The 25,617-nt window shown below is 42.1% G+C and overlaps 1 protein-coding gene across 6 annotated transcripts in view; it reads right to left on the reverse strand.

Annotated features, from left to right (window-relative positions):
- Positions 1 to 25,617, reverse strand: part of LOC139380414 (histone deacetylase 4) — a 227,265-nt gene that overhangs the window by 16,009 nt on the left and 185,639 nt on the right. For all 6 annotated transcript variants that reach the window (XM_071123071.1, XM_071123070.1, XM_071123069.1 and 3 more), the window contains 3 exons: positions 21,742 to 21,861; positions 20,373 to 20,470; positions 10,290 to 10,408 (listed from right to left, as the gene is read on the reverse strand). In XM_071123071.1, the coding sequence (XP_070979172.1) occupies positions 10,290 to 10,408; positions 20,373 to 20,470; positions 21,742 to 21,861 (337 nt within the window). The remainder of the gene's footprint in view (positions 1 to 10,289; positions 10,409 to 20,372; positions 20,471 to 21,741; positions 21,862 to 25,617) is intronic.

Consider the following 25,617-nt stretch of genomic DNA (forward strand, 5'->3'; position numbering starts at 1 on the left):
TCACCAAAGAGTGCCATGGTTATTAATGCTAGGAGATGTGAGGTAAAGTAGGACTGGTTGTGGTGTTACTGGCGGATTACCATCACACCAGTGTTGACAGGCAATGCTGATGTGTCCATCATGGCAAGGATATAACTAGTACATATTCAATAGATTCTGGGAGTGGCTCAGGTAGATGTTAATTTGGGATTAACGAACCTGAACAATGTGCGAGAATGAGGTCTTAAAATGAGGCAGGAATTGCTTGTCATGTTATGGAATATAGATTTCCCATATGATCTGTAGGCCTACCTGATGTGTCTGATGTTGTTTCTCTCAACAATGATATACTTTACCACTCAAAAGTTTGGACACATCTACTCATTCAAGGGTTTTACTTTATTTTTTAAAACTATTTTATACATTGTAGAATAATAGGGAAGAAACTATGAGAAACTATCAGAACTATGAAATGACACATATGGAATCATGTAGTAACCAAAAAAAGTGTTAAACAAATCAAAATAATGTGTACATTTGAGATTCTTCAAAGTAGCCACCCTTTGCCTTGATGACAGCTTCGCACACTTTTGGCATTCTCTCAATCAGCTTCATGAGGTAGTCACCTGGAATGCATTTCAATTAACATGTGTGCTACATTTGTGGAAATTCTTTCATTCTTAATGCATTTGAGACAATCAGTTGTGTTGTGACAAGGTAGGGTTATACAGAAGATAGCCCTATTTGGTAAAAGACCAAGTCCATATTATGGCAAGAACAGCTCAAATAAGCAAAGAAAAACGACAGTCCATCATTATTTTAAGTCAATCTGGAAAATTTTAAGAACTTTGAAAGTTTCTTCAAGTGCAGTCGCAAAAACCATCAAGCGCTATGATGAAACTGGCTCTCATGAGCACCGCCACAGGAAAGGAAGACTCAGAGTTGCCTCTGCTGCAGAGGATGTTCATTAGAGTTATCAGCCTCAGAAATTACAGCCCAAATAAATGCTTCACAGAGTTCTAGTAACAGACACATCTCAACATAAACTGTTCAGAGGAGACTGTGTGAATCAGGCCTACATGGTCGAATTGCTGCAAAGAAACCACAACTAAAGGACACCAATAAGAAGAAGAGACTTGCTTGGGCCAATAAACATGAGCAATGGACATTAGACTGGAGGAAAGTACAAATTTGAGATTTTTGGTTCCAAAGTGTCTTTGTGAGACACAGAGTATTTATTTAGAATTCAAGGGGCACACTTAAGCAGCATGGTTACCAGAGCATTCTGCAGCGATACCCAATCCCAACTGGATTGCGCTTAGTGGGGGACTATCATTTGTTATTCAAAACTAGCCAAGGGTCAGTTTTTTTTTCTCAAAAAACCTCCAGGCTGTGTAAGGGCCATTTGACCAAGAAGGAGAGCGATGGAGTGCTGCATCAGATGATTGACAATTGACATGGTTTGGGCCGCAGAGTGAAGGAAAAGCATCCAACAAGTCCTCAGCATATGTGGGAACTCCTTCAAGACCGTTGTGAAAGCATTCCAGGTGAAGCTGGTTGAGAGAATGCAAAAGTGTGTGCAAAGCTGTCATCAGGGCAAAGGGTGGCTATCTAAAATCTAAAATATAAAAAAAAAAAATATTTGTTTAACACTTTTTTGGTTACTACATCATTCAATATGTGTTATTTCATAGTTTTGTTGTCTTCACTATTATTCTACAATGTAGAAAACAGTAAAAATAAAGAAAAACCCTTGAATGTGTAGGTGTGTCTAAACTTTTGACTGGTATTATACACCGGAACAGTTAGGCCTATATTGTGAAAAATATGGTTGGTCATAGTACCATAGAAATGAATGAGATTGCACTAAAGGTTCTCAGAGAGCGACAAAGCCAGATGTCACAGTGAGATGTGATGTTTAATGGGGTGATATTCTAGAAGGTGATATTCTAACATAGGAGGCTGAAGTGGGCTAGGTAAAGGGGTTTAGCAGTTAGAGGTTAGGTGAATGATATCTTAGTTTTTTTCCGTGAATACATCTAGCTTAAAAACGATGTCAGTTTTCCTGTTCCTCTGTGCTCATTGAATGGGTCAGGATCAAATGTAAGTACTAGAATTTGGTGATTGGTCCGTTGTCTAATGTTGAGGCTTATGCTGTAGGCTACCGTGTGATTTATTTTTTATAGAATCCAATTTTCCATCCCTTTGGTAGTAACTAGCAACACACATCACACACAAATCACACACACATCACACACACAACCTCTCCCACATTTTTAGAGCATTTTTATTTGAAGCCAGTTTAGAAGAGATCTTTCGCCCAAACCACTTGTTTTGTCTAAAGAAACAAACCTTACTTCCAAATCAGATCTAGTGAACAGTCAGTAGAGAACATAAAGAAATAACATTCACTATGGACGAGTGGAGTAGCATCAGTCAGGACGACTGTTGTTTCAGTGAAAAGGTGGTCCTCCTAGAGCAGCGGGAGAGAAGGTTCCAGAGAGTATGCAAGCTACTGGCGAGAGACGCCCCACTCAAACTCCAACTCTTGGTGAAAAGCAGGAGGACAGATGGAGAGCGAGGGAGAGACAAGCCGGAGAGGAGGAGGAAGACAGGAGAGAAGAGGATGGAGGTGGCAAGACTAAGAAAGAATCAGCAAAGGATGGAGGAGAGAAATTAAGAGTTATACCTTCAGTAGAATGAAAGACCGAGTGTGAAACAAGGGAATGGTAAAAGAGGAAGCTGCAGAAAAGAGAGCGAGAACAGACACAGAAAACGACTGAATTGGTGAGAAAGGTTGATGAAGAAGAGGAAGTGGATGGGTTGAGGAGGACGAGGACGAGGAGAACGGGGATGAAGAGGAGGGGGAGGAGGAGGAGGAAATACAAAGAGTGAAGAGGTAATGAAGGACATTGTGACAAAGGAGATAAAGGGTTAAATTGAACTAACAGAAAACCCGGAGAGGATTGGGAGACCAACGAGGGTGTTGAAGAATGGACAGATATTGATGGCAGTGAAAGTGTTGAAACAAATGAAGAGGAAAGAGAATGAGGTTGATGAAGAAAAGAAAATGGATCCCCAGAAAAATGCATGGATCATGGTGAAACTGAGGGAGAGAAAATAAATGGAATTTGAAATATAAGCCATTATGCAGATGGCAATGATCTGGATGGTGAGAGAAGTATCCACAAGTGGAACGGGAAAGAGGAAAAGAAAGAAGACCTCAAGAATTTTGGGGAAACTGAGAACGATAAGAATCTACATACAGTGAGGAGAGGGAGCGAGTTAAAAGGGGTAGTTCTCCCTATTTTCATACTTTAAAAATATTTGTCATACCATGGAAGTAATCTATGGGCCCGGAGTAAATGCAACCTACACTGAGTACATTGCAGCCACTCCTTGTCCAAACTACTTCTAAGAGAAGGATTTAAAGAGTCTGAAACTAGTGTAAAACCCCCAAAAAGACAACAGAGAATGTGGGATGCAAAAGGTCTCCTAAACTATTCAAGATTGTACAGAAAGTGTCAATAAGGAGTATCGAAACCGACCAAGGGAAACAGAAAAAGGACAAGGAAACGACGGCCGTGAAGAAGAGAGAGATGAAGAGAGACAGTCGACAATAAAGTGGGGAGGTGTCGGGTAGGGCTGTAGTGGTGACCGTATTACCGTCACACCGGCAATCACGACCACAGTCAAATTCCACGTGACCGTTGAGTCACGGTAATCTCCTCCTATGACCCATTCTAAATCTAAACTAATTTCACATATTAGTAAAGACAATATTAAATTGAGAACAGTCCGATGGGTGAGAATATTATATAACTAGATGAGAGAACAGTCTGTGCGGGCCTGAGGCAAGGAACAGAGCGCAAGTTTTGCTGTTGACTTTTTCAAAATCACCAACAGTTGCATCATGCAGCCCATATATGTTTTGATTTCTAAGACATTCTAAGGCTTGTATCATTCACAACTAAAGTTGCCAAAAAACTCTATATCTAGTGGATAAGACCTGTTTCAAATGATCACTTTACACTCAGCATAGCCATTTCATTTGCGCACTCGCTCGGGAATGTCCTTAAAATATCCTTCATATTTTATTCAGCTAAGTTCAATTATATTCTTCATACTATAAAATAATACAATATAAAATAATGCACAGGATTTATAAGCATATATTGTCTGCTAAATTAACTAGATAATGGATTTATTGTGATGGTGTACACTGAGTGTACAAAACATTAGAAAGTCCTGCTATTTCCATGACAGACTGACCAGGTGAAATGTATGATCCCTTATTGATGTTGCCTGTTAAATCCAATTCAATCAGTGTAGATGAAGGGGAGGAGACAGGTTAAAGAAGGATTTTTAAGCCTTGAGACAATTGAGACATGGATTGTTTGTGTGCGCCATTCAGAGGGAGAATGGGCAAGACAAAGTATTTAAGTGCCTTTGAACGGGGTATGGTAGTAGGTGCCAGGCACACCGGTTTCTGTCAAGAACTGCAACGCTGCTGGGTTTTTCACGCTCAACAGTTTCCTGTGTGTATCAATAATTGTACAACACCCAAAGGATATCCAGCCAACTTGACACAACTGTGGGAAGCATTGGAGTCAACATGGGCCAGCATCCCTGTGGAAAGCGTTCGACACCTTGTAGAGTCCATTCCCCGATTAATCGAGGCTGTTCTGAGGGCAAAAGGGAGTGAAACTCAATATTAGGTAGGTGTTCCTAACGTTTAGTACACCCAGTAAACTGATTTTTTATACTTTTTGAAATGTATATGTTTTCAAAGGCGCACATCAGGCCTGGAGATACTAAACGTGTTTATGTTAATTAACAGTCAATTACCGTGAGACTGGCAGTCATTTGCATGACAGTGAGCAGATGACAAAAGGATGACAGCCACAGCCCTAGTGGCGAGTCAAAAAAAATTGAAGGAACAAAAGCGACAGTCTAGCAGTGAGATGACCATAGGAGAAGAGAGGAAGGAGGGAGAGACCCACAGGATGACCAACCAGAAATGCTCATCACCTTCCCCTCCCTTGAATACATGTTTGGAGTGGTAGGACTGTAACAGTGTTATACTGTAGTAAGGACATAGGTGGCGTGTGAGTTTCAAGTTTGGGGATGCTTATAATTTATCCTACCATTTCTACTGATCTGTGCGCCAGTTATGATTTTTCAAATGTGTATTTTTGTGGAACAGTTTAATTTCAATAATCAAGTTTTTGTTTCTCAAAATCATTGTCACGTGGTCAATCATGCAAATCTGAATTAAAATGATAAAAATCAAAAAGATCAAATTCAACTAATGCGAGAGCAACACTCTCTACCATATGGACACATTGATACACCGTGATCCATTGGCGGCTAAAGAAATCAACGCATGGAACTCAAAGATAGCCTATAGGCCAACTTCCATCGTCAACTAAGTAAAATACATAGGCCTAAAGCTGACAAATAAAATAGAAAATATCTTGATGAAAATGCAGGTTCTTTCAATCGTAATTCATCTCTCTACTCCGACTGTCTGCCTCCCTTTCTATCCGTGAGCTATTGCTGGTGATGTATCAAATCAATCAACTGGGTCCAGCCTAAAGCTGTCCTAGCGAACTTGCAAATTATATCAACCAGCCTATTCCGGGTCCTCAGAGATTCCTGTGCCAGTGAGCTCAGAACAGACAGCTGTTTTTGCAGGGAAAGGTGTTTTAGGTATTTTATGACGTTTCCACTTGATACAGTGGGACAAAAAAGTATTTAGTCAGCGACCAATTGTGCAAGTTCTCCCACTTAAAAAGATGAGAGAGGCCTGTAATTTTCATCATAGGTACACTTCAACTATGACAAACAAAATGAGAAAAAAAATCCAGAAAATCACATTGTAGGATTTTTTATGAATTTATTTGCAAATTATGGTGGAAAATAAGTATAAAGTTTATCTCAATACTTTGTTATATACCCTTTGTTGGCAATGACAGAGGTCAAATGTTTTCTGTAAGTCTTCACAAGGTTTTCACACACTTTTGCTGGTATTTTGGCCCATTCCTCCATGCAGATCTCGTCTAGAGCAGTGATGTTTTGGGGCTGTTGCTGGGCAACACGGACTTTCAACTCCCTCCAAAGATTTTCTATGGGGTTGAGATCTGGAGACTGGCTAGGCCACTCCAGGACCTTGAAATGCTTCTTACGAAGCCACTCCTCCGTTGCCCGGGCGGTGTGTTTGGGATCATTGTCATGCTGAAAGACCCAGCCATGTTTCATTTTCAATGCTCTTGCTGATGGAAGGAGGTTTTCACTCAAAATCTCACGACACATGGCCCCTTTCATTCTTTCCTTTACACGGATCAGTCGTCCTGGTCCCTTTGCAGAAAAACAGCCCCAAAGCATGATGTTTCCACCCCCATGCTTCACAGTAGGTATGGTGTTCTTTGGATGCAACTCAGCATTCTTTGTCCTCCAAACACGACAAGTTGAGTTTTTACCAAAAAGTTATATTTTGGTTTCATCTGACCATATGACATTCTCCCAATCTTCTTCTGGATAATCCAAATGCTCTCTAGCAAACTTCAGATGGGCCTGGACATGTACTGGCTTAAGCAGGGGGACACGTCTGGCACTGCAGGATTTGAGTCCCTGGCGGCGTAGTGTGTTACTGATGGTAGGCTTTGTTAATTTGGTCCCAGCTCTCTGCAGGTCATTCACTAGGTCCTCCCGTGTGGTTCTGGTATTTTTGCTCACCGTTCTTGTGATCTTTTTGACCCCACGGGGTGAGATCTTGCGTGGAGCCCCAGATCGAGGGAGATTATCAGTGGTCTTGTATGTCTTCCATTTCCTAATAATTGCTCCCACAGTTGATTTATTCAAACCAAGCTGCTTACCTGTTGCAGATTCAGTCTTCCCAGCCTGGTGCAGGTCTACAATTTTGTTTCTGGTGTCCTTTGACAGCTCTTTGGTCGTGGCCATAGTGGAGTTTGGAGTGTGACTGTTTGAGGTTGTGGACAGGTGTCTTTTATACTGATAAGTTCAAACAGGTGCCATTAATACAGGTAACGAGTGGAGGAGAGAGGAGCCTCTTAAAGATGAAGTTACAGGTCTGTGAGAGCCAGAAATCTTGCTTGTTTTGTAGGTGACCAAATTGTTATTTTCCACCATAATTTGCAAATAAATTCATTAAAAATACTACATTGTGATTTTCTGGATTTATTTTCTCATTTTGTCTGTCATAGTTGAAGTGTACCTATGATGAAAATTACAGGCCTCTCTCATCTTTTTAAGTGGGAGAACTTGCACAATTGGTGGCTGACTAAATACTTTTTTGCCCCACTGTATATGGGATCATCAGATCAGTATATTTTTCTCTTTCACACCGTGGCTTGGTGATTATCGAGGACCGGAGACGGTTGGAAAGATTTGCCAAATACTGTGAGGACCAATTATCATTCGCAATGGATGTTTAAAAAAAAACTGACTTTGTTGACTTACTGTGTGATGTGAAGAAAAAACAACTGAGGAGCTCAGCTCATTTAAAAAAATACATGTTTTTTTTTAAATTACCTTCATTTAACTTGGCAAGTCAGTTAAGAACAAATTCTTATTTTCAATGACTGCCTAGGAACAGTGGGTTAACTGCCTTGTTCTGTGGCAGAACGACAGATTTTTACAGTGTCAGCTCAGGGGTTTGATCTTGCAAACATCTGTCCAACGCTCTAACCACTAGGCTACCTGCCGCTCCGGCAGTGGTGGACGTGGTGAGTTAAGACAATCAGAAATGAGACATCCCCAATTAAGCACTTTCCTACATTTGCAAGGAGCACGCCAGGTACGTCTGTGTGTGTTCAGTTGCGCGTACTCCCTCAACATTATCAGGACCCGAGAAACCTGACACATGTTCATTGATCACTAGACATCAGATTCGACCTGCTTGCTTACAGCTGCACTATGGTCGGACAGCATTCCTGTGTAGATTAAGACACCGCGGAGCCAGCGCATAATATGGCTCGGAAACGTACCTCAATCCAGGGATGAGAAATGCGTTGTACTCCGAATTGTCCCATTACCCCAACTGTTACACCGAGAAGATTGAACGACTATTAGTTTTTCTGGGAAACTGTTTCATCCTCATGCTAGCTAGCAGTAGCCACAGCAGCCATTATGGAATGGCAAGTCACGTTGAACAACAAAGGAGCTGATTGTCTGACATTCCAAAATGGCTGCGTTGGCTACTGCTAGCTAGCATGAAGACGAAAAGGGCAGTTTTCTGGGAAAACTAGCATTATTTCAAGTATCTTCTGACAAATTGCTCACATGGAGCACTACAAACAAAACACAATGAAACAAATGTACAAAACTCGTAAATTAGGGTTATGAAATAAACCCCAAATTGTTTCTCACAAGTGTCACAAGTTGTGAATGCTACAAACAACGTTTCCATTCCGAGAAAGACAACGGGATATTTATGTAAATAATACATGCATTAACAGAAATGTATGTAACCAAATTACGGGAAATAATGGTACATTTATTACTGGTGATATATGTAATGGGGAATTGAGTCAAAATAAACAATTAAAGGGCAAACAATTCACACAATTAAACAGTGAATGCGCAATAATTGGTGGGACACAGCTGAGCGCATTCTGGAGAGAGAAGCACCATATCTTCTCCACATACCCCTCCCCTTCTTCTATCTATCTATTTCTCATCTCACCAGAGAAATCATCAGAGCGAGCAAAACAGCGCCCCTCTGTATGTAGCCAATGTATCTGATGCTGTCTGGCCAAAAAGAGTATGACATGCCATACCCATTTGTGACTTGTATGCGATGAGACATACCACTACTTCACAGGAGAGCCATTTGAACAAATGTCTTCTGGAAAATGTTTATTTTCATGTGCCTTAATAACAAACTTGTATGCCATCTGCAAATACAAATAAAATTGTTAAATTACGAGCCTAGTTGGTTTGGCCACAGAAAAAGTCAGCAACCTTCCCATTAACCATGATTAGCTGAAATAATGAGTGGACTGGATATGCCGAGAGATGAGTTCAGATTGGTCTGCCATATAGCACACCATATAGTATTTTTGAGCTGGTCAGTATGTGTAGGTAATCCTGTTTAAAACGTTTAAAAATATATATATTGTGTAGAAGAAATTCATAAGTGTTGCTCTCCAATTTCTGGAGGACTGAGTTTTGAAATCAGTGAAATTAGAGTATGATAGCTAAGGAGATGGAGAAAACACCTGTTTCCTGATTATATCTTCAAACTAAGGGCAACCATGGCATACGTGTCAGGGAGAAAAGTCCATCCATGATGTATATGCTGATCTAGGATCAGTTATGTAATTTACGGGAAAATATTATATTGACAGGGAGGACTTGAACCTAGATGAGCACTCCTACTCTGAGATGCTTTGTGAGTATAAGCCCTACTGGTGACCAGTGATGATCATTGCAATTATTTTCTTTCCTTTATTTGAATTATTTCCTTGTTTTTTCTATACTATTTATACATTTCTTTGGGCATTTTATAAATAAAATGCATTTCTTAAAATGAAAGGGTTGTGTGTGATTTGCTTTTGTGAGACAAAGACTAAGTGTGGTTGATGAAAATATAATACTAGTGCACACCGCAGAGTGGTCCATTGAACTCACTAGCATCAGCCACAGCAATGCTAATAGCTAGCCTAGAAGTAGCACACTGCTACACACCGCAGAAGTAGCAGGCCCTCTCAGATCAGCCCAGCAAGAGGAATCTGATTTAAACTGATTTAAACTGTCATCTGTCAGAACGGCACATACGCACGCTGGCCTGCCACAATGTTTTATAAGTCTGAGTTTTTTTTAAGTGTGGTTGCAAGACACTCCCTCCTCAATGCCAGAACTAGTGTTTCTGCTTAACTCTGTTTACCATTTACCACTTAGCATGGGCTGAAACACCACATCAATGCAGCCTTTCTTTTAAGGGAGATATGATCTTTAGAACATATCTGAGTGCTGCCTTTCGACTGATAGGCAGAAGGAATGCTGGTTAGGAGTGGTAACTGGGCCAATACTAAAAAATACAGTCTCCTTGCTCACTGATCTGTAAGTGATTGTAAAAGTGAAGGTACGTTTCCACTGTATTGCTTTCAGTAATCCAACCTGGTCAGATCAGTAATTACCTCAAGGAAGGAAAAAAAGGATGTATTTTGAATGTATTGAAAAAGGCCATTTGTTTATGGTAGGGCAGCATCATGGCTGGATACGTTTCATTCATAAGCAGTGGATTGGTGGAGAGAAAAAGAGGGGAAAGGAAGGAAGTCACTTACATTTGGCTGTTAGCTTGTACCCTCCCAGGGGTGATGCGTGGCCGTCCACAGCATCGAATCCTGAAGACACCAGAACCACGTCAGGAGAAAACTCATTGGCGATGGGCATCACCACCGTCCTGTGAAGGGAGAGAGAAAAAAAAGGGAGTGGGAAAGAGAGCGAGAATGAGCCCGTTAATGCCACCATCCCCTGTAGTGACTCACCTAAACATACGTATTGAGAGACACCACCTAGAGCAAGGATCATCAACTAGATTCAGCCCTGGGCCAATTTTTTCTTGTGTGGATTGTCAGGAGGCCAGAACATAATTACAAGTCATTTCTAGACTGCAACAGACCGTTTCAAACCTTGCTTACATTTGTATACGATCACATACACTGAGTGTACAAAACATTAAGGACACCTGCTCTTTCCATAACATTGACTGATTCTGGTGAATCCAGAGCATTGGACAAGTAACTGAAAGCATGCTGGTTCGAATCTTAGAGCCAACAAGGTGAAAAAAAGTATGTTGATGTGCCCTCGAGCAAGGCACTAATTGTTCCTCTAAGTTGATTGGATAAGAGAGTCTGCTACATGACTTAAATATAGCCAATGAACCACTTACAGTGCAATGTACCTGCTCATTTAGCAGCCACTTTCATCCAAACAGTCAGTGAACAACACATAACAGTACCTAACCTCCTATACAGGAATCAAAGCCACATATCTGGTTTTGAGAACCACAAGCTCCAAAAAACTGAGCCATAGAAACCCCCGAACGACACAGTGAGAGAAAGGAAGAACTCAGGTCACATGTCAGGGGAGCAGTACAAGTGAATGGGAGGAATTGAATACACAATGATACTGTAGTTCTGAGGGGACGATACGTCGTTGGTCTGTGTTGATGGCTCTGTGGGTGTGCGGAGTGAGACCTTAGAATCCACCCTCTCTCCCACAGCTGGTGGAAGGAAAATAGATAGATAGTGAATTCAGTGTTTTGGTCGTACTCGTCAAGCTTTTCACTGAACCACATACGTGCATTGTGCATGTAATTGCGCTCATAATGCGTTATACACGGGTGACGCATAGAAAGTGATCAATCCTTTCCTCCGTATCATGACTGTTGTTAAACATGCTCTTTCCATGTGTAGAAATACAATTTGGTTAAGTCGAATTTCTCTTTTGTGCTGTGGTTGTGCAGCTGCCACCGGGTTTATCTGGGATAGAAACAGCGTCGCATAGCTGTTCCTTTTACTGATAGGCTGTCAATATTGTGTAGGTGAAGTTCCAAAAGGAATCTGCCTGTGATGTGTCAGTGTTGTGAAGTTGTCTGCGACAGTGACAGCATTGTGTAGACGTTTGTAATCATACTGTTTATTCGCTGTGGGACTTCTCTGATTGACAGCATGAATAGCTCTTCCAGTGTAGCTGTACACTGCCTGCTTTTTGGGGCCGGCAGTATTTGGGTAGGCAGGGTTTTGGTGCGACTGAGAGGTGGCTCAGGGCCGTGTTGTAGTAACCCTCTACTTTGCTGACCTCAAGAACATGGCGCTTGTCTCCTGGCTGCGGGCGTGGCGGGTGAGCGGGTAGCATGCCCAAAGCTCCTGAGCCCGTTTTCCTTCCATTCCGCTATCGCCGCCACAATTATAGGCCTCCACTGAGCAAACCACGCCCCCCCCCCCCCCTTCCACACACACACACACACAGCTGTCTGCAGTGGCGGCCTTCCCCCAAGAGAGAGAGGAGGTATTTTTAGGAGGCTCGGTACCTCAGACAGCTGAGATACACAGAAGAGAGTGTGCGTCACTGACTGTGTCAGCATGCCTCTGGCACTTGGGTGAAGAGAATGAGTAAGAGCTCCCGAGTGGCGCAGTGGTCTAAGGCACTGCATCTCAGTGCTAGAGGCGTCACTACAGACCCTGGTTCGATTCCAGGCTGTATCACAAATAGCCGTGATTGGGAGTCCCATAGTGCAGAGCACAATTGGCCCAGCGTCGTCTGGGTTAGGTTTTGGCCGGGTTAGGCCGTCATTGTAGATAAGAATTTGTTGTTAACTGACTTGCATGGTTAAATAAAGGTAAAATAAATAAAAAGTGACAGAGTGAGGAGGTGAAGGACATAATGAATGAGAGGATGAGAAGAGAATGGAAGCATACCTTGGTGGTAGAAATACATCTAAAGAGATGCAACGAGAAAGCAGTACTGTTATGGAAGTATTTGTTCAGCTGCTTTGTAGCGCACACACACACACACACGTCAAGCCTCAATCAAAAACTGCACGCATCATCAACCCCCCCCCCCCCCCCCACAACCCCTCTCTAAAACAGACGACAACCTTGGGAAAGCCACAGCGATCCATTAGAGAGCCAGTGTGAGTGGAAACAAAGTTTTTTTTTTATAGGCCTGCTATGGAGTGAATCAGTGGATATCTATGTGGTAGATGAAAAAGGCTTGGTTAATAAGGCTAGCGGATAACGAGTTTTAACAAGATTTACGACGCCGTCTTAGCTACGGGACATCCTGGGTTTGTAGGGTGTTTGTTTGTTTGTTCAGATTAAAGGCGCAATATGTAGCTTTGTGTGCCTTTTAACCAAATTCACATAAAAATGTGAGGTACTGTATACATCCGTCCTTCTCATTGAAAGTCAGATAAGCGGTAGATCCGTTCTGTGTGTACTATTTCTACATTTTGTTTCTGCGTCTTTTTACCTTCGGTTTAGATGGTACAATGATTTTCTATACTTTACATTGCTTGTTTTGTCGCAAACCGAAATTAGGGGAAGATTTCAGAATTTTGGCAACTAGGTAATGCAGAGCGATTTCTACACATTGTGCCTTTAAATAAAAATTAAGTTGAATAAAACGTGCTTACAACATGTTTCTGTATTACCTGTTGCACATTTAGTTCCTCAATGCATGGACCTTGGTTGGATTGTGTGCATGTGCGTCTGTGTATTGCTGTGAGAGAGTGTGTGTGTGTATCCCGACACTGTGGGGAAGCATGCTTGGGACCTGCTAAGCCTCAGGGTTGAACACCTCTTTCTCCTGAGACAGTCAGGCCTAACATAAATCCCCCTGACCCACTGTAATATCCTCATCACACGCCAACACACACACTCAGACTCTCTCTCTTTCTCACACAAACAAACGTATAGGTACCACGTAGACACACCCACCCGCGCATTGACTCGCTACCGGTACCCCCTGTATATAGCCTCGCTATTGTTATGTAAATTCCTTGTGTTACTTTTTAATGTAATAGATTTTTTTTTTATTACTTTAGTTTATTTAGTAAATATTTTATTAAATCTATTTCTTGAACTGCATGGTTGGTTAAGGGCTTGTAAGTAAGCCTTTCACGGTAAGGTCTACACCTGTCGTATTCGGCACATGTGACAAATACAATTTGATTTAATTTGTAATTCATCCTCTCTAGCATTTCTGCGAAGATAACAACGCCACCTCTGTGACTACTCAATGCGCTCGACCTATAAAGCTCCCCGAACCCACCGAAACCCCGAAGATCAGTTCCGCAGGTGGTCGCCCAACACGTCAACTTTCCCATAGAGGTGGCTCTGGAGTCTGCTATTCCTTCTCCTCTGATCTTTACTGGGGCATTCCTGTAGCTATTGGATTTTTCACCGATATGAGAAGACGAGATGAGCCACGTCTCTCTCTCTTTCATCTGCACTGTTTTCTTTACCTTTTTCCCAGTGAGGTTGTGGGCTTAGAGTTTGGGAGAGAATAGACTAGACGGAGGTGGGAGATTTGGTCAGAGTGCTGCTGTAGATGAACACTTTTTGGGTGATTGAGTCTTTGTGTAGGGGACTTTGTTCACAAATAGTTCACCCAAGTTCTCAAAATGGCATCCATTCTCTCATTGCGCTGAGTGATAAGGTATGCAGACGCACTAACACTCAAACACGAGCGCGCGCGCACACACCTCTTTCAGAATGGAGGCAGCTTTTCCCTTAGTGGCATTGACAAGAAACAGGGAAACGTCCCTCTCTAGGAACTCTCTCCATCTTCCACTCCTCCTTTTCATCCCTTGTGTGTGTGTGTGTGTGTGTTTTCATGTGGACTGCTAAACAGCAAATGAGGAGGAAGATGATATAGCTTGACTGGACACACATGACTTCAGTTTACAATCGCTAATTAGCAATAACTCATGTACAGATTCCCCTTGAAGTGGACTGAGACCGATTGCGGGAGCTTAGAAGTAGAACTGTCGACTGCCAGGCACCCGAAAAGAGATCCATCCTCACCGTCCGGCCTAATCCACCCAGGAGGGGCACGCCAAGACCGGCTAGGGTAGTAAAATAGACGACCCCCCCCGGATACAATACCTCCCAAACCTACTAACCAACAAAGGGTTAACGCTAGCCATGCCTACATGTTAGGCTCAAAGGCTTTTCCGACCGTTCACAAAAAAGCATGGGAGAGCAGGCAAAGAGACAGGGTAGAAAACACATACACAGACAGACACACACACACACACACACTTCAAAGCCTTGTCATCTGGCGTTGCGGAGAGCTGGTTTGAATTAAGCTCAATTCTCCTCTCTGTTTCCAAGTTCATGGTGAGAGAGGGAGCGAGAGGGAGAAAGAGACGGTGCTTCTGGTTTTCATTAGGGACCATTTTCTTATCTTTTTTTCTCTCTCTTTCTGGAGTCTGGCTTGATCCCCTGCAAATGCAACGTGGCACTGGCTGTGAAGAAATTAGAAGATGACGCCCGCGAGGCAGGCATCCTCTTACACAGAGAGAGAGAGAGAGAGAGAGAGAGAGAGAGAGAACAAGAGAGAGAAGAAGGGAGAGAATATGCTGCTTACAAAACAAGAGACAAAATAAGGAGTGAGATGGGGAGGATGTGTGCGTGTGTGTATGTTTGGTTTGTGTGTGTGTGTGTGAGTGTGTGTGTGTGAGAGAGATTAAGTGTGCATGTGTCTGAGAGAGAGAGAGAAAGACATAGAAAGAGAGAGGGAGAGCGGATATATGGACTGTTGGGTTATGCTGGCCTTATTCCTCTGGGTTCTGTTAATCAGAGAGGCCGAGGAGAGACTCTCACTTCCGCATTGTGGAATTGAAAAGTGCCAGGGGCCAGCTGAGTGACATAAGGGGAAGACCCACGTACGCCTTCTCTTAGTTCAATTCAAGAATATTTATTGACATGGAATGTGTAAGAATTGACATTGCCAAAGAAAACATATCAAATCAATTACCCTCTCTCCCCATCTACTTGTGTAGATCTCATGGGTTTGGATAGGTGTAAGCAATATGGTGGAATTTCCACCTAGCCTATCAGAGGTTGAGGTGAAGCTAGGATGTAAAGTTAAGGTTGTATCAATAACTTACAGTATCTCATAAAGGTCATGAACTTTGCTCGCTGTCAGCCTGTCAGGTCATTGCTAGAGGACTATATAACCGAATCAACTTGTAGAATATCTGCCGTGGCTGAAAATCTACCTTTTCACATGACGTTTTCTGTTGTTGTGGGGAAGGGGAATTAACAAAGAGGCAACTCGAATGAACTCTAAAGGCTTTAGACTACATTTACAAGCAGTGAGAGAAAAAATAATAATGCTGCGAGAGGTATCAGATCCTGACAAATAGGTTCCGGAATGAAACGGTCCAAAAACTGAGAGGTGCCGGATCCTGTTCCAGCAGGATCAAATTAAGCACTGGTTATACTGCTATAGAGAAAAACAGCCAATGGATGCCAAGATACATGAGGCATGACAACAACGTGAGGAGCGACAACATACGGTTTTCTGGCCTGAACTACTACAGTGTCACAGAGTATCAACAAACAAGCTGTCTAACCCTTTCCAAACAGTTGGTCTTGCAGTCACTTGCAGCATCACCATAATGGGGCAGGATGGTTACTAACAATTCATTGTCAGAATCTTAAGAAGTTTCCAAATGTAGCTTCCAAAAGATCCACTTTACACTGAGCCAACACGGGTAGGACGGAAGACATTTTGGCACCAGTACGCTGTAGTTTCCCAATTCCTTTACCAGAAAGTCTGGTGTTGGGTGACACTGACTTCTATAAATGTAAGGGGGAGCTACTCTTCTTGCTTGGTTGAGAAACAACAACAAAGGATAGATTTGAGCAACGCATAACATTTTGCCTTGCTTTAAATGGCTCTACAACAACAAAAGAGACACTACCTGAAGATGGGCTACAGATGCAGATGGTAGGGACACAGCGCTTGAGGGTTTTTCACGTGATGCATATACTGTATATGTCGTAGGTACATATGCACCCTAATATGTATCATGTTCCACATCTCAAATGCTGTGTAAATCCATATGGCATATATGATATTGTGGCTTGTACAGCACGTGCTCCATCTGCTTTGGATGTGAGAGGGCCAGTTTGGGGTTAGGTGAGGAGCAGGGTTATAGTTGAAGTCGGAAGTTTACGTACACTTAGGTCGGAGTCATTAAAACTCATTTTTAAACCACTCCACAAATGTATTGTTAACAAACTATAGTTTTGGCAAGTTGGTTAGGACATCTACTTTGTGCATGACACAAGTAATTTTTCCTACAATTGTTTGCAGGCAGATTATTTCAGTTATAATTCACTGTTTCAGTCGGTCACAATTCCTGTGGGTCAGAAGTTTACATACACTAAGTTGACTGTGCCTTTAAACAGCTTGGAAAATTCCAGAAAATGATGTCATGGCTTTAGAATCTTCTGATAGGCTAATTGACATAATTTGAGTCATTTGAGTTTCAGTGTACCTGTGGATGTATTTCAAGGTCTACCTTCAAACTCAGTGCCTCTTTGCTTGACATCATGGGAAAATCAAAAAAAATCAGCTAAGACCTCAGAAAAACATTTGTAGACCTCCACAAGTCTGGTTCATCCTTGGGAGCAATTTCCAAATGCCTGAAGGTACCACGTTCATCTGTACAAACAATAGTACGCAAGTATAAACACCATGGGACCACGTAGTCGTCATACCGCTCAGGAAGGAGACGCGTTCTGTCTCCTAGAGATGAATGTACTTTGGTGCGAAAAGTGCAATTCAATCCCAGAACAACAGCAAAGGACCTTGTGAAGATGCTGGAGGAAACAGGTACAAAAGTATCTATATCCACAGTAAAACGAGTCCTATATCGACATAACCTATAAGGCCACTCAGCAAGGAAGAAGCCACTGCTCCAAAACTGCCATAAAAAAGCCAGACTAAAGTATGCAACTGCACATGGGGACAAAGATCGTAGTTTTGAAGAAATGTCCTCTGGTCTGATGAAACAAAAATAGAAATGTTTGGCCATAATGACCTTCGTTATGTTTGGAGGAAAAAGGGGGAGGCTTGCAAGCCGAAGAACACCATCCCAACCGTGAAGCACAGGGGTGGAAGCATCATGTTGTGAGGGTGCTTTGCTGCAAGAGGGACTGGTGCACTTCACAAAATAGATGGCATCATGAGGGAATAAAATGATGTGGATATATTGAAGCAACATCTCAAGACATCAGTCAGGAATTTAAAGCATGGTCGCAAATGGGTCTTCCAAATGGGCATTGACCCAAAGCATACAAGTTGTGGCAAAATGGCTTAAGGACAACGAAGTCAAGGTATTGGAGTGGCCATCACAAAGCCTGGACCTCAATCCCATAGAACATTTGCGGGAAGAACTGAAAAAGCGTTTGCGAGCAAGGAGGCCTACAAACCTGACTCAGTTACATCAGCTCTATCAGGAGGAATGGGCCAAAATTCACGCAACTTATTGTGGGAAGCTTGTGGAAGGCTACCCGAAACGTTTCACCCAAGTTCAACAATTTAAAGGCAATGCTACCAAATACTAATTGAGCGTATGTAAACTTCTGACCCACTGGGAATGTGATGAAAGAAATAAAAGCTGAAATAAATAATTCTCTCTACTACTATTCTGACATTTCACATTCTTAAAATAAAGTGGTGATCCTAACTGACCTAAGACAGGGAATTTTTACTAGGATTAAATGTCAGGAATTGTGAAAAACGGAGTTTAAATGTATTTGGCTAAGGTGTATGTAAACTTCCGACTTCAACTGTATGTGGAGATTGAGATCTGGGGTACATTAGGGGGGCACGGTATCCTGGTTATCATAGCATAGTGTGCAGCCAGCCATTGAGTGAGTGAGTGAGTGAGTGAGTGAGTGAGTGAGTGAGAGTGAGAGAGTGAGAGAGGCTTGATGTGTGTCTACTGGTACCGGCAGCTCAGACAGCTCATCTTCAAAGTGGGGCGTCGCGAATTGCCCTCTGCCCTGCATCCCACCATATGTCTATGTCTGAGTGTATGTATGCATTCATTAGTGGGTGGGTGAGTGTGTGTATGCACACATTGGTGCCTGTGAGCATGCGTGCATGAGTTTCGAGTGGTGTTTGTGTTTTACTTGTGTGTTTGTGTTGTGTGTCTATATGTGCTGGCTCGCATTATGTGTGTGTACAGTGTGAGTGTGTAGGTGGGTTATAAATAGCCCCAGACAGCGGACCTAATGGAGTTCAGCCATGGCTTCAGCCTGCTTGGCAGATAAAAGAGGCCGCCACAAAGCCTTGCCTCGGCCGTGCACTACAACACATCATACTTCATGTTTCATGGCCTCTCAGCCATATAGAACCCACTTACTGTTATTTTTGGACGGGAGCTTTTCACACAGTCATGGTGAACCATGTCCTTTTTCCCCCAGATGAAATTCTCTCAGTACTTCTGCTCTGGATGAGATGTAACGTTGATGTAGTGTATCATGTGAATAGATATTACTGTAAAATAGACAATGTGTGGACAATATGTACACTTCTGGGACTATTTATTTGCTTCCTTTGTACAGGGCAAATTAATCAAGTGCACCTGAAGCGTATGGAATTATTTGACATATGTATTTGACCGAGGTTTGACTCCAAATTATGTTAACGTGGTTGTATTTGTGAACATCACTTGTATTTTTGGCAGGGATATTTGACATAATTTGCCCAATCCGTTTTCGTAGTCCTTTTGTTTTTGTTTTCTTCTCTCTAAATAAAGTCTACTGTTGTCCTGAGTCTGCGATCAACCATTTCTATGTACTACGTTCCAATCCTAACTGCTAACAATAGCTTACTGTATCAGTCACTTCGGCTTAAGTTGAAAGCTGTGGTCATAGACAACACAGGGTATCATTTACATTAAAGGCAAGAAGGCAGTGAGTGATTTCGGAGTGAATTATCCCTTTAATGTGCCTCTGTAGACTTGCGGCCTGACAGTAGGGTGTACAGTGGGGTCCGAAATGATTGACACCCTTGATAAAGATGAGCAATAATGACTGTATAAAATAAATAATTCAAATTCTGTGCTATATTGCATGCTCCAAAAAAGTGGGAAATTATATTATTTTATAATAATATAAATGCTCAGAGAAAGATATTTTGCTTAACAAGTATTTATATATACTTGTTTTCTCCAAAAATGTATGAGTCAAAATTATGATAATAATTAAAGTAGTCAAAAGTTCCATATTCCTAGTAAATTTGAATATAAATAAAAAATAGAATATGTTTCTAAACACTTCTACATTAATGCAGATGCTACCATGGTTACGGATAATCCTGAATAAATCGTGAATAATGATGAGTGAGAAAGTCACAGAGGGTCAAAGATCATACCCCCAAGACATATTAACCTCTCACCATTACCAATAACAGGGGAGGCTAGCATGTCTTGGTGGGTATGATCTTTGACCTTCAGTGACTTTCTCACTCATCAATATCTCAAATTCTCAATATAGCTCAGTATTTGAATGATTTATTTTATACACTCATTATTGCACCTCTTTATCAAGAGTGTCAATTATTTTGAATCCCACTGTATATGGTTTCTGAGGTGGGAACTGTCAGGACAGACAGACCACTGGGACATTCAGCCTGTTGAAATACAACCCTCTCCTCAATCGAGTGCGCCCTAAGCCCTCCACACTCCAACAGCCAACCCCCACCGCTGCAAATTCCCCACTAAACAGGCCCCTCATTTTCTCGCTTTTTCACTCTTCTGTTTTCATGCGCTGGTGTTCCCAGCTTAAGAAAACAACACCATACTCTGTGGTAGCTAGTCTGTGTTTGTGTGTTACCTGAAGGCAGCCAGGTACTCTGCGTCTCCCATGGGTGGTTCTAGCCCCCCAGTGAAAGCCATGTTCACATTGAAGCCCATGCCTGCCCCAGTGCCCACCTACAACACACACAACACAACATAGGTTAGTCACGCACACAACAGGCACACACAGGCAAAATTACACACACACCACACACCATACACCATAATCTCTGAACATTGATTGACCATTCCTCTGTAAGAGGAACCATATCGAAGCCCTTTCTAGTAATATATGTAGTATCTCTAGGAAAAGACTGCTGGGATTCCTGCTATTTACCTGTCAAAGCTCAGATTACAGCTGCTGGGCAAGAGCACACACTATTATATGCACGCACACACACAAGTACACGCAACACACACTTTTACATTAAGTCTGGGCAGTTTACAAACAACCTCAATAATCTGAACTAAGTGGTGGTTGGCCTCATCATTAAACAAACATGTATCAGGAAATGCTACAATAGGACTACTGTCAATATTGTAGTAATTATTAGGGGAGAGCCAACAACAGTTGAGTTTTCTTTATGTTGCCAATTTGACTGTGAATAACAGGAACATTTCCAAAAATCTATTTTCTGGTCATTATTGGTTATTGAGCCAGAGATGGCAGAAATTATAGTGCCCCAGTGTTTGACTGAATGGTGAAACACGGCCACCATTTAATTTGATGATCAGTGTTCAACTTAGTGAGTGGTTACCAATTGGCAAAATTGCTATAACTTTCAAAAAATTCCAAGGTTCCCCCTCCTGATTCTGGGAAGATCCTGGAATCAGGAGGGAATAAGTCAAAAATCCTCCAACCAGAAATTCAGGAAAACCTGGGGATTTGGGGAAAGTGACAAGAACCCTACGCTTCAGTACATCGTTTTTCATTAGCAAGAGGAAAGCATTGGTGTTGGAAAAAAATTCTGCCCCATGGCAAAATGTGTAGAATTACAGGGAATTAGCTTTAAAACTGCAACTGTTCTCTCAGTCCCATGACAAAATGTGTAGAATTGCAGGAAACTAGCTTTTGAACTGTAAAATGGTGTCTCAACGCCATTGCAAAATGTGTTGAAATACTGGAAATGTGCTTTCAAACTGCTCCCAAGGATGAACCAGACTTGTGGAGGTCTCTTCGCTCCATGGCAAAATGTGTAGTATTGCAGGAAATTTGTTTTAAAACTATAAAATGTTCTTAGCCCCATGGAAAAATGTGTTGAATAGCAGGACATTTTGCTTTGACAAAACATTTAGAATTGCAGAAAACTAGCTTTGAAACTGCAATTTGTCTCTCACCCCCCCCCCCCCCCCCCCCCCCCCCCCCCCATGGGGGAAACACCGCACACACACACTCCGCCACTCACCTCATCAGGCGCTCCACTGCCGGGGAAGAAGTTGCCATCGTCGTAGCGATGGAGTGACAGATAGAGAATGTTGGGGTCGCTGTAGAATGCTTGTTGCGTGCCATTTCCATGGTGAACATCCTGACAGACATGGAGAGGGGCAGGCTATGGTTACTTCCTGACTAACAACCGATTTAGGATCAGGTCTCCACATCAAAATCCTATCCATAAGCATTGTGCGCTTAACAACAAAATCAACCTTGAGTCAGTCGTCAGATGGGCATAGAAGACTAATAGCAAGTGGAAACCAGAGAAAAATGCTCTCCATTGTCATGCTTAGCCACTATCTAACATCCTACAACCTTTGTGACTAGTTCAGAGGGTTGTTTTAAGAGTCTTTTACAAATCCCATTGCTGGGTGACAATATCTATTACTTTCCATTTAATTTCAGTAGACCTACCTACATAGTCAAACATAAAAAAGTGACTTAAGCTTCTATATCGAGGCATGATCTCACACATGACATCTTTTAAAGAAGGTTATTTTTAAACTAAGTGCCTATTTCTTGACGGGACTGCTTCAGAAGTTTCTATAGAGATATTTTCTAATTCAAAAGGCCTTTAAGATGTAAAAAAAAAAGCTCCTCTTTCAGTTTCTGACCAACAGTTGAAGTCGGAAGTTTACATACACCGTAGCCACTTTATTTTAAGAATGTGAAATGTCAGAATAATAGTAGAGAGAATGATTTATTTCAGCTTTTATTTCTTTCATCACATTCCCAGTGGGTCAGAAGTTTACATACGCTCAATTAGTATTTGGTAGCATTGCCTTTAAATTGTTGAACTTGGGTCAAACGTTTCGGGTAGCCTTCCACAAGCTTCCCACAATAAGTTGCGTGAATTTTGGCCCATTCCTCCTGACAGAGCTGATGTAATGGAGTCAGATTTGTACGCCTCCTTGTTCGCACACACTTTTTCAGTTCTTCCCAAAAATGTTCAATAGGATTGAGGTCAGGGCTTTGTGATGGCCACTCCAATACATTAACTTTGTTGTTCTTACGCCATTTTGCCACAACTTTGGATGTATGCTTGGGGTCATTGTGCATTTGCTAGACCCATTTGCAACCAAGCTTTAACTTCCTGACTGATGTCTTGAGATGTTTCTTCAATATATTCACATAATTTTCCATCCTCATGATGCCATCTATTTTGTGAAGTGCACCAGTCCCTCCTGCAGCAAAGTACCCCCACAACATGATGCTGCCACCCCCGTGCTTCACGGTTGGGATGGTGTTCTTCGGCTTGCAAGCCTCCCCCTTTTTCCTCCAAACATAACGATGGTCATTATGGCCAAACATTTTTGTTTCATCAGACCAGAGGACATTTCTACAAAAAGTACGATCTTTGTCCTCATGTGCAATTGCAAACCGTAGTCTGGCTTATTTATGGTGGTTTTGGAGCAGTGGCTTCTTCCTTGCTGAGCAGCCTTTCAGGTTATGTCGATATAGGACTCGTTTTACTGTGGATATAGATACTTTTGTACCAGTTTCTTCCAGCATCTTCACAAGGTCCTTTGCTGTTGTTCTGGGATTGATTTGCACTTTTCACACCAAAGTATGTTCATCTCTAGGAGACAGAAGGCGTCTCCTTCCTAAGCGGTATGACGGCTGCGTGGTCCCATGGTGTTTATACTTGCGTACTATTGTTTGTATAGATGAACGTGGTACCTTCAGGCATTTGGAAATTGCTCCCAAGGATGAACCAGACTTGTGGAGGTCTACAATTTTGTCTGATTTCTTTAGATTTTCCCATGATGTCAAGCAAAGAGGCACTGAGTTTGAAGGAAGGCCTTGAAATACATCCACAGGTACACCTCCAATCCACTCAAATGATGTCAATTAGCCTATCAGAAGATTCTAAAGCCATGACATCATTTTCTGGAATTTTCCAAGCTGTTTAAAGGCACAGTCAACTTAGTGTATGTAAACTTCTGACCCACTGGAATTGTGATACAGTGAATTATAAGTGAAATAATCTGTCTGTAAACAATTGTTGGAAAAATGACTTGTGTCATACACAATGTAGATGTCCTAACCATCTTGCCAAAACTATAGTTTGTTAACAAGAAATTTGCGGAGTGGTTGAAAAATGTGTTTTAATGACTCCAACCTAAGTGTATGTAAACTTCCGACTTCAACTGTACATACCCTAGCTTGACAGTCTTTGTAAGCAGCGCTTACACAAATGTGTGTCGTACTGATAAATGACATGACGCAGAGTGTACAGCGCTCTTGCAAGATTTGGTACCAAGATTATTATGACATCAGTTTCACAGATTCTAATGCCAGACATATGTCTCATATCATGTTATACAGACAGGTACTGTATGTTGCCACTGAATAACTTGGTCTGTAAAAGCATTACATTAAACTCACTGGGCTGACCCCATTTAGTCGACTGGTTGATTGGTTGGTTGTTAGGCTGTTGGTGGACCAAGATTTATTTTACTTGAGCGGTAGCAAATATATATACACTATACTGTATATAAGTATGTGGACACCCATTCAAATGAGTGTATTTGGCTATTTCAGTCACACCCGTTGCTGACAGGTGCATAAAATCAAGCACAGTCATGCAATCTCCATAGACCAACATTGGCAGTAGAATAGCCTTACTGAAGAGCTCAGTGACTTTCAACGTGGCACCGTCATAGGATGCCACCTTTCCAACAAGTCAGTTGGTCAAATATCTGCCCTGCTAGAGCTGCCCCGTTCAACTGTAAGTGTTGTTACTCTGACGTGGAAACGGCTCAGCCATGAAGTGGTAGGCCACACAACCCCAGAGAACGGGACCACTGAGTGCTGAAGTGTGTAAAAAAAAAACATCAATCCCTGGTTGCAACACTCGCTACCGAGTTCCAAACTGCCTCTGCAACGTCAGCACAAGAACTGTTCGTCGGGAGCTTCATGAAATGGGTTTCCATGGCCGAGCAGCCGCACACAAGCCTAAGATCACCATGCGCAATGCCAAGCGTCGGCTGGAGTGGTGTAAAGCTCGCTAACATTGAACTCTGGAGCAGTAGAAACATGTTTACTGGAGTGATTAATCATGCTTCACTATCTGGCAGTCAGACGAACAAATCTGTGTTTGGCAAGTGTCAGGAGAATGCTACACGCCCCAATGCATAGTGCCATCTGTAAAGTTTGGTGGAGGAGGAATAATGGTCTGGGGCTGTTTTTCAGGGTTCGGGCTAGGTCCCTTAGTTCCAGTGAAGGGAAATCTTAACGCTACAGCATACACTGACATTATCGACATTGATGTGCTTCCATCAAACACCTTTGGGATGAATTGGAACGCAGACTGCAAGCCAGGCCTAATCGCCCAACATCAGTGTCCAACCTCACAAATGTTCTTGTGGCTGAATGGAAGCAAGTCCCCGCAGTAATGTTCCAACATCTAGTGGAAAGTCTTCCCAGAAGAGTGGATGCTGTTATAGCAGCAAAGGGGGGACCAGCCCATGATTTTGGAGTGAGGTGTTCGACGAGCAGGTGTCCACATACTTTTCGTCATGTACTGCTCCCTCTTGAGTAATTTGTGTGTCTTAATCAATGCATCACAGTGTGCTTAAAGCATCAGACAATATCAGTAGCCTATATATAGTTGTTTTATTAACACATAGGGTGTGTCTATATAGGGAAAAATACACGTTTAAAAATGTGCTTAAAAGGTGGCTCTCGGTCGACAAATATGTTTTTTTTGTCGGGGACATGCCCTACGCAGAACATGATCAAATGTTAATAAAGATAGGTCACGTTATTTTCTATAATAATATATGCCATTTAGCAGACAATTTTATGCAGAGCGACTTAAAGACATGCGTGCATACATTTTATGCAT

Source organism: Oncorhynchus clarkii, chromosome 22 (genome assembly GCF_045791955.1).
Source record: "Oncorhynchus clarkii lewisi isolate Uvic-CL-2024 chromosome 22, UVic_Ocla_1.0, whole genome shotgun sequence".
NCBI classification, from domain to species: Eukaryota; Metazoa; Chordata; class Actinopteri; order Salmoniformes; family Salmonidae; genus Oncorhynchus; species Oncorhynchus clarkii.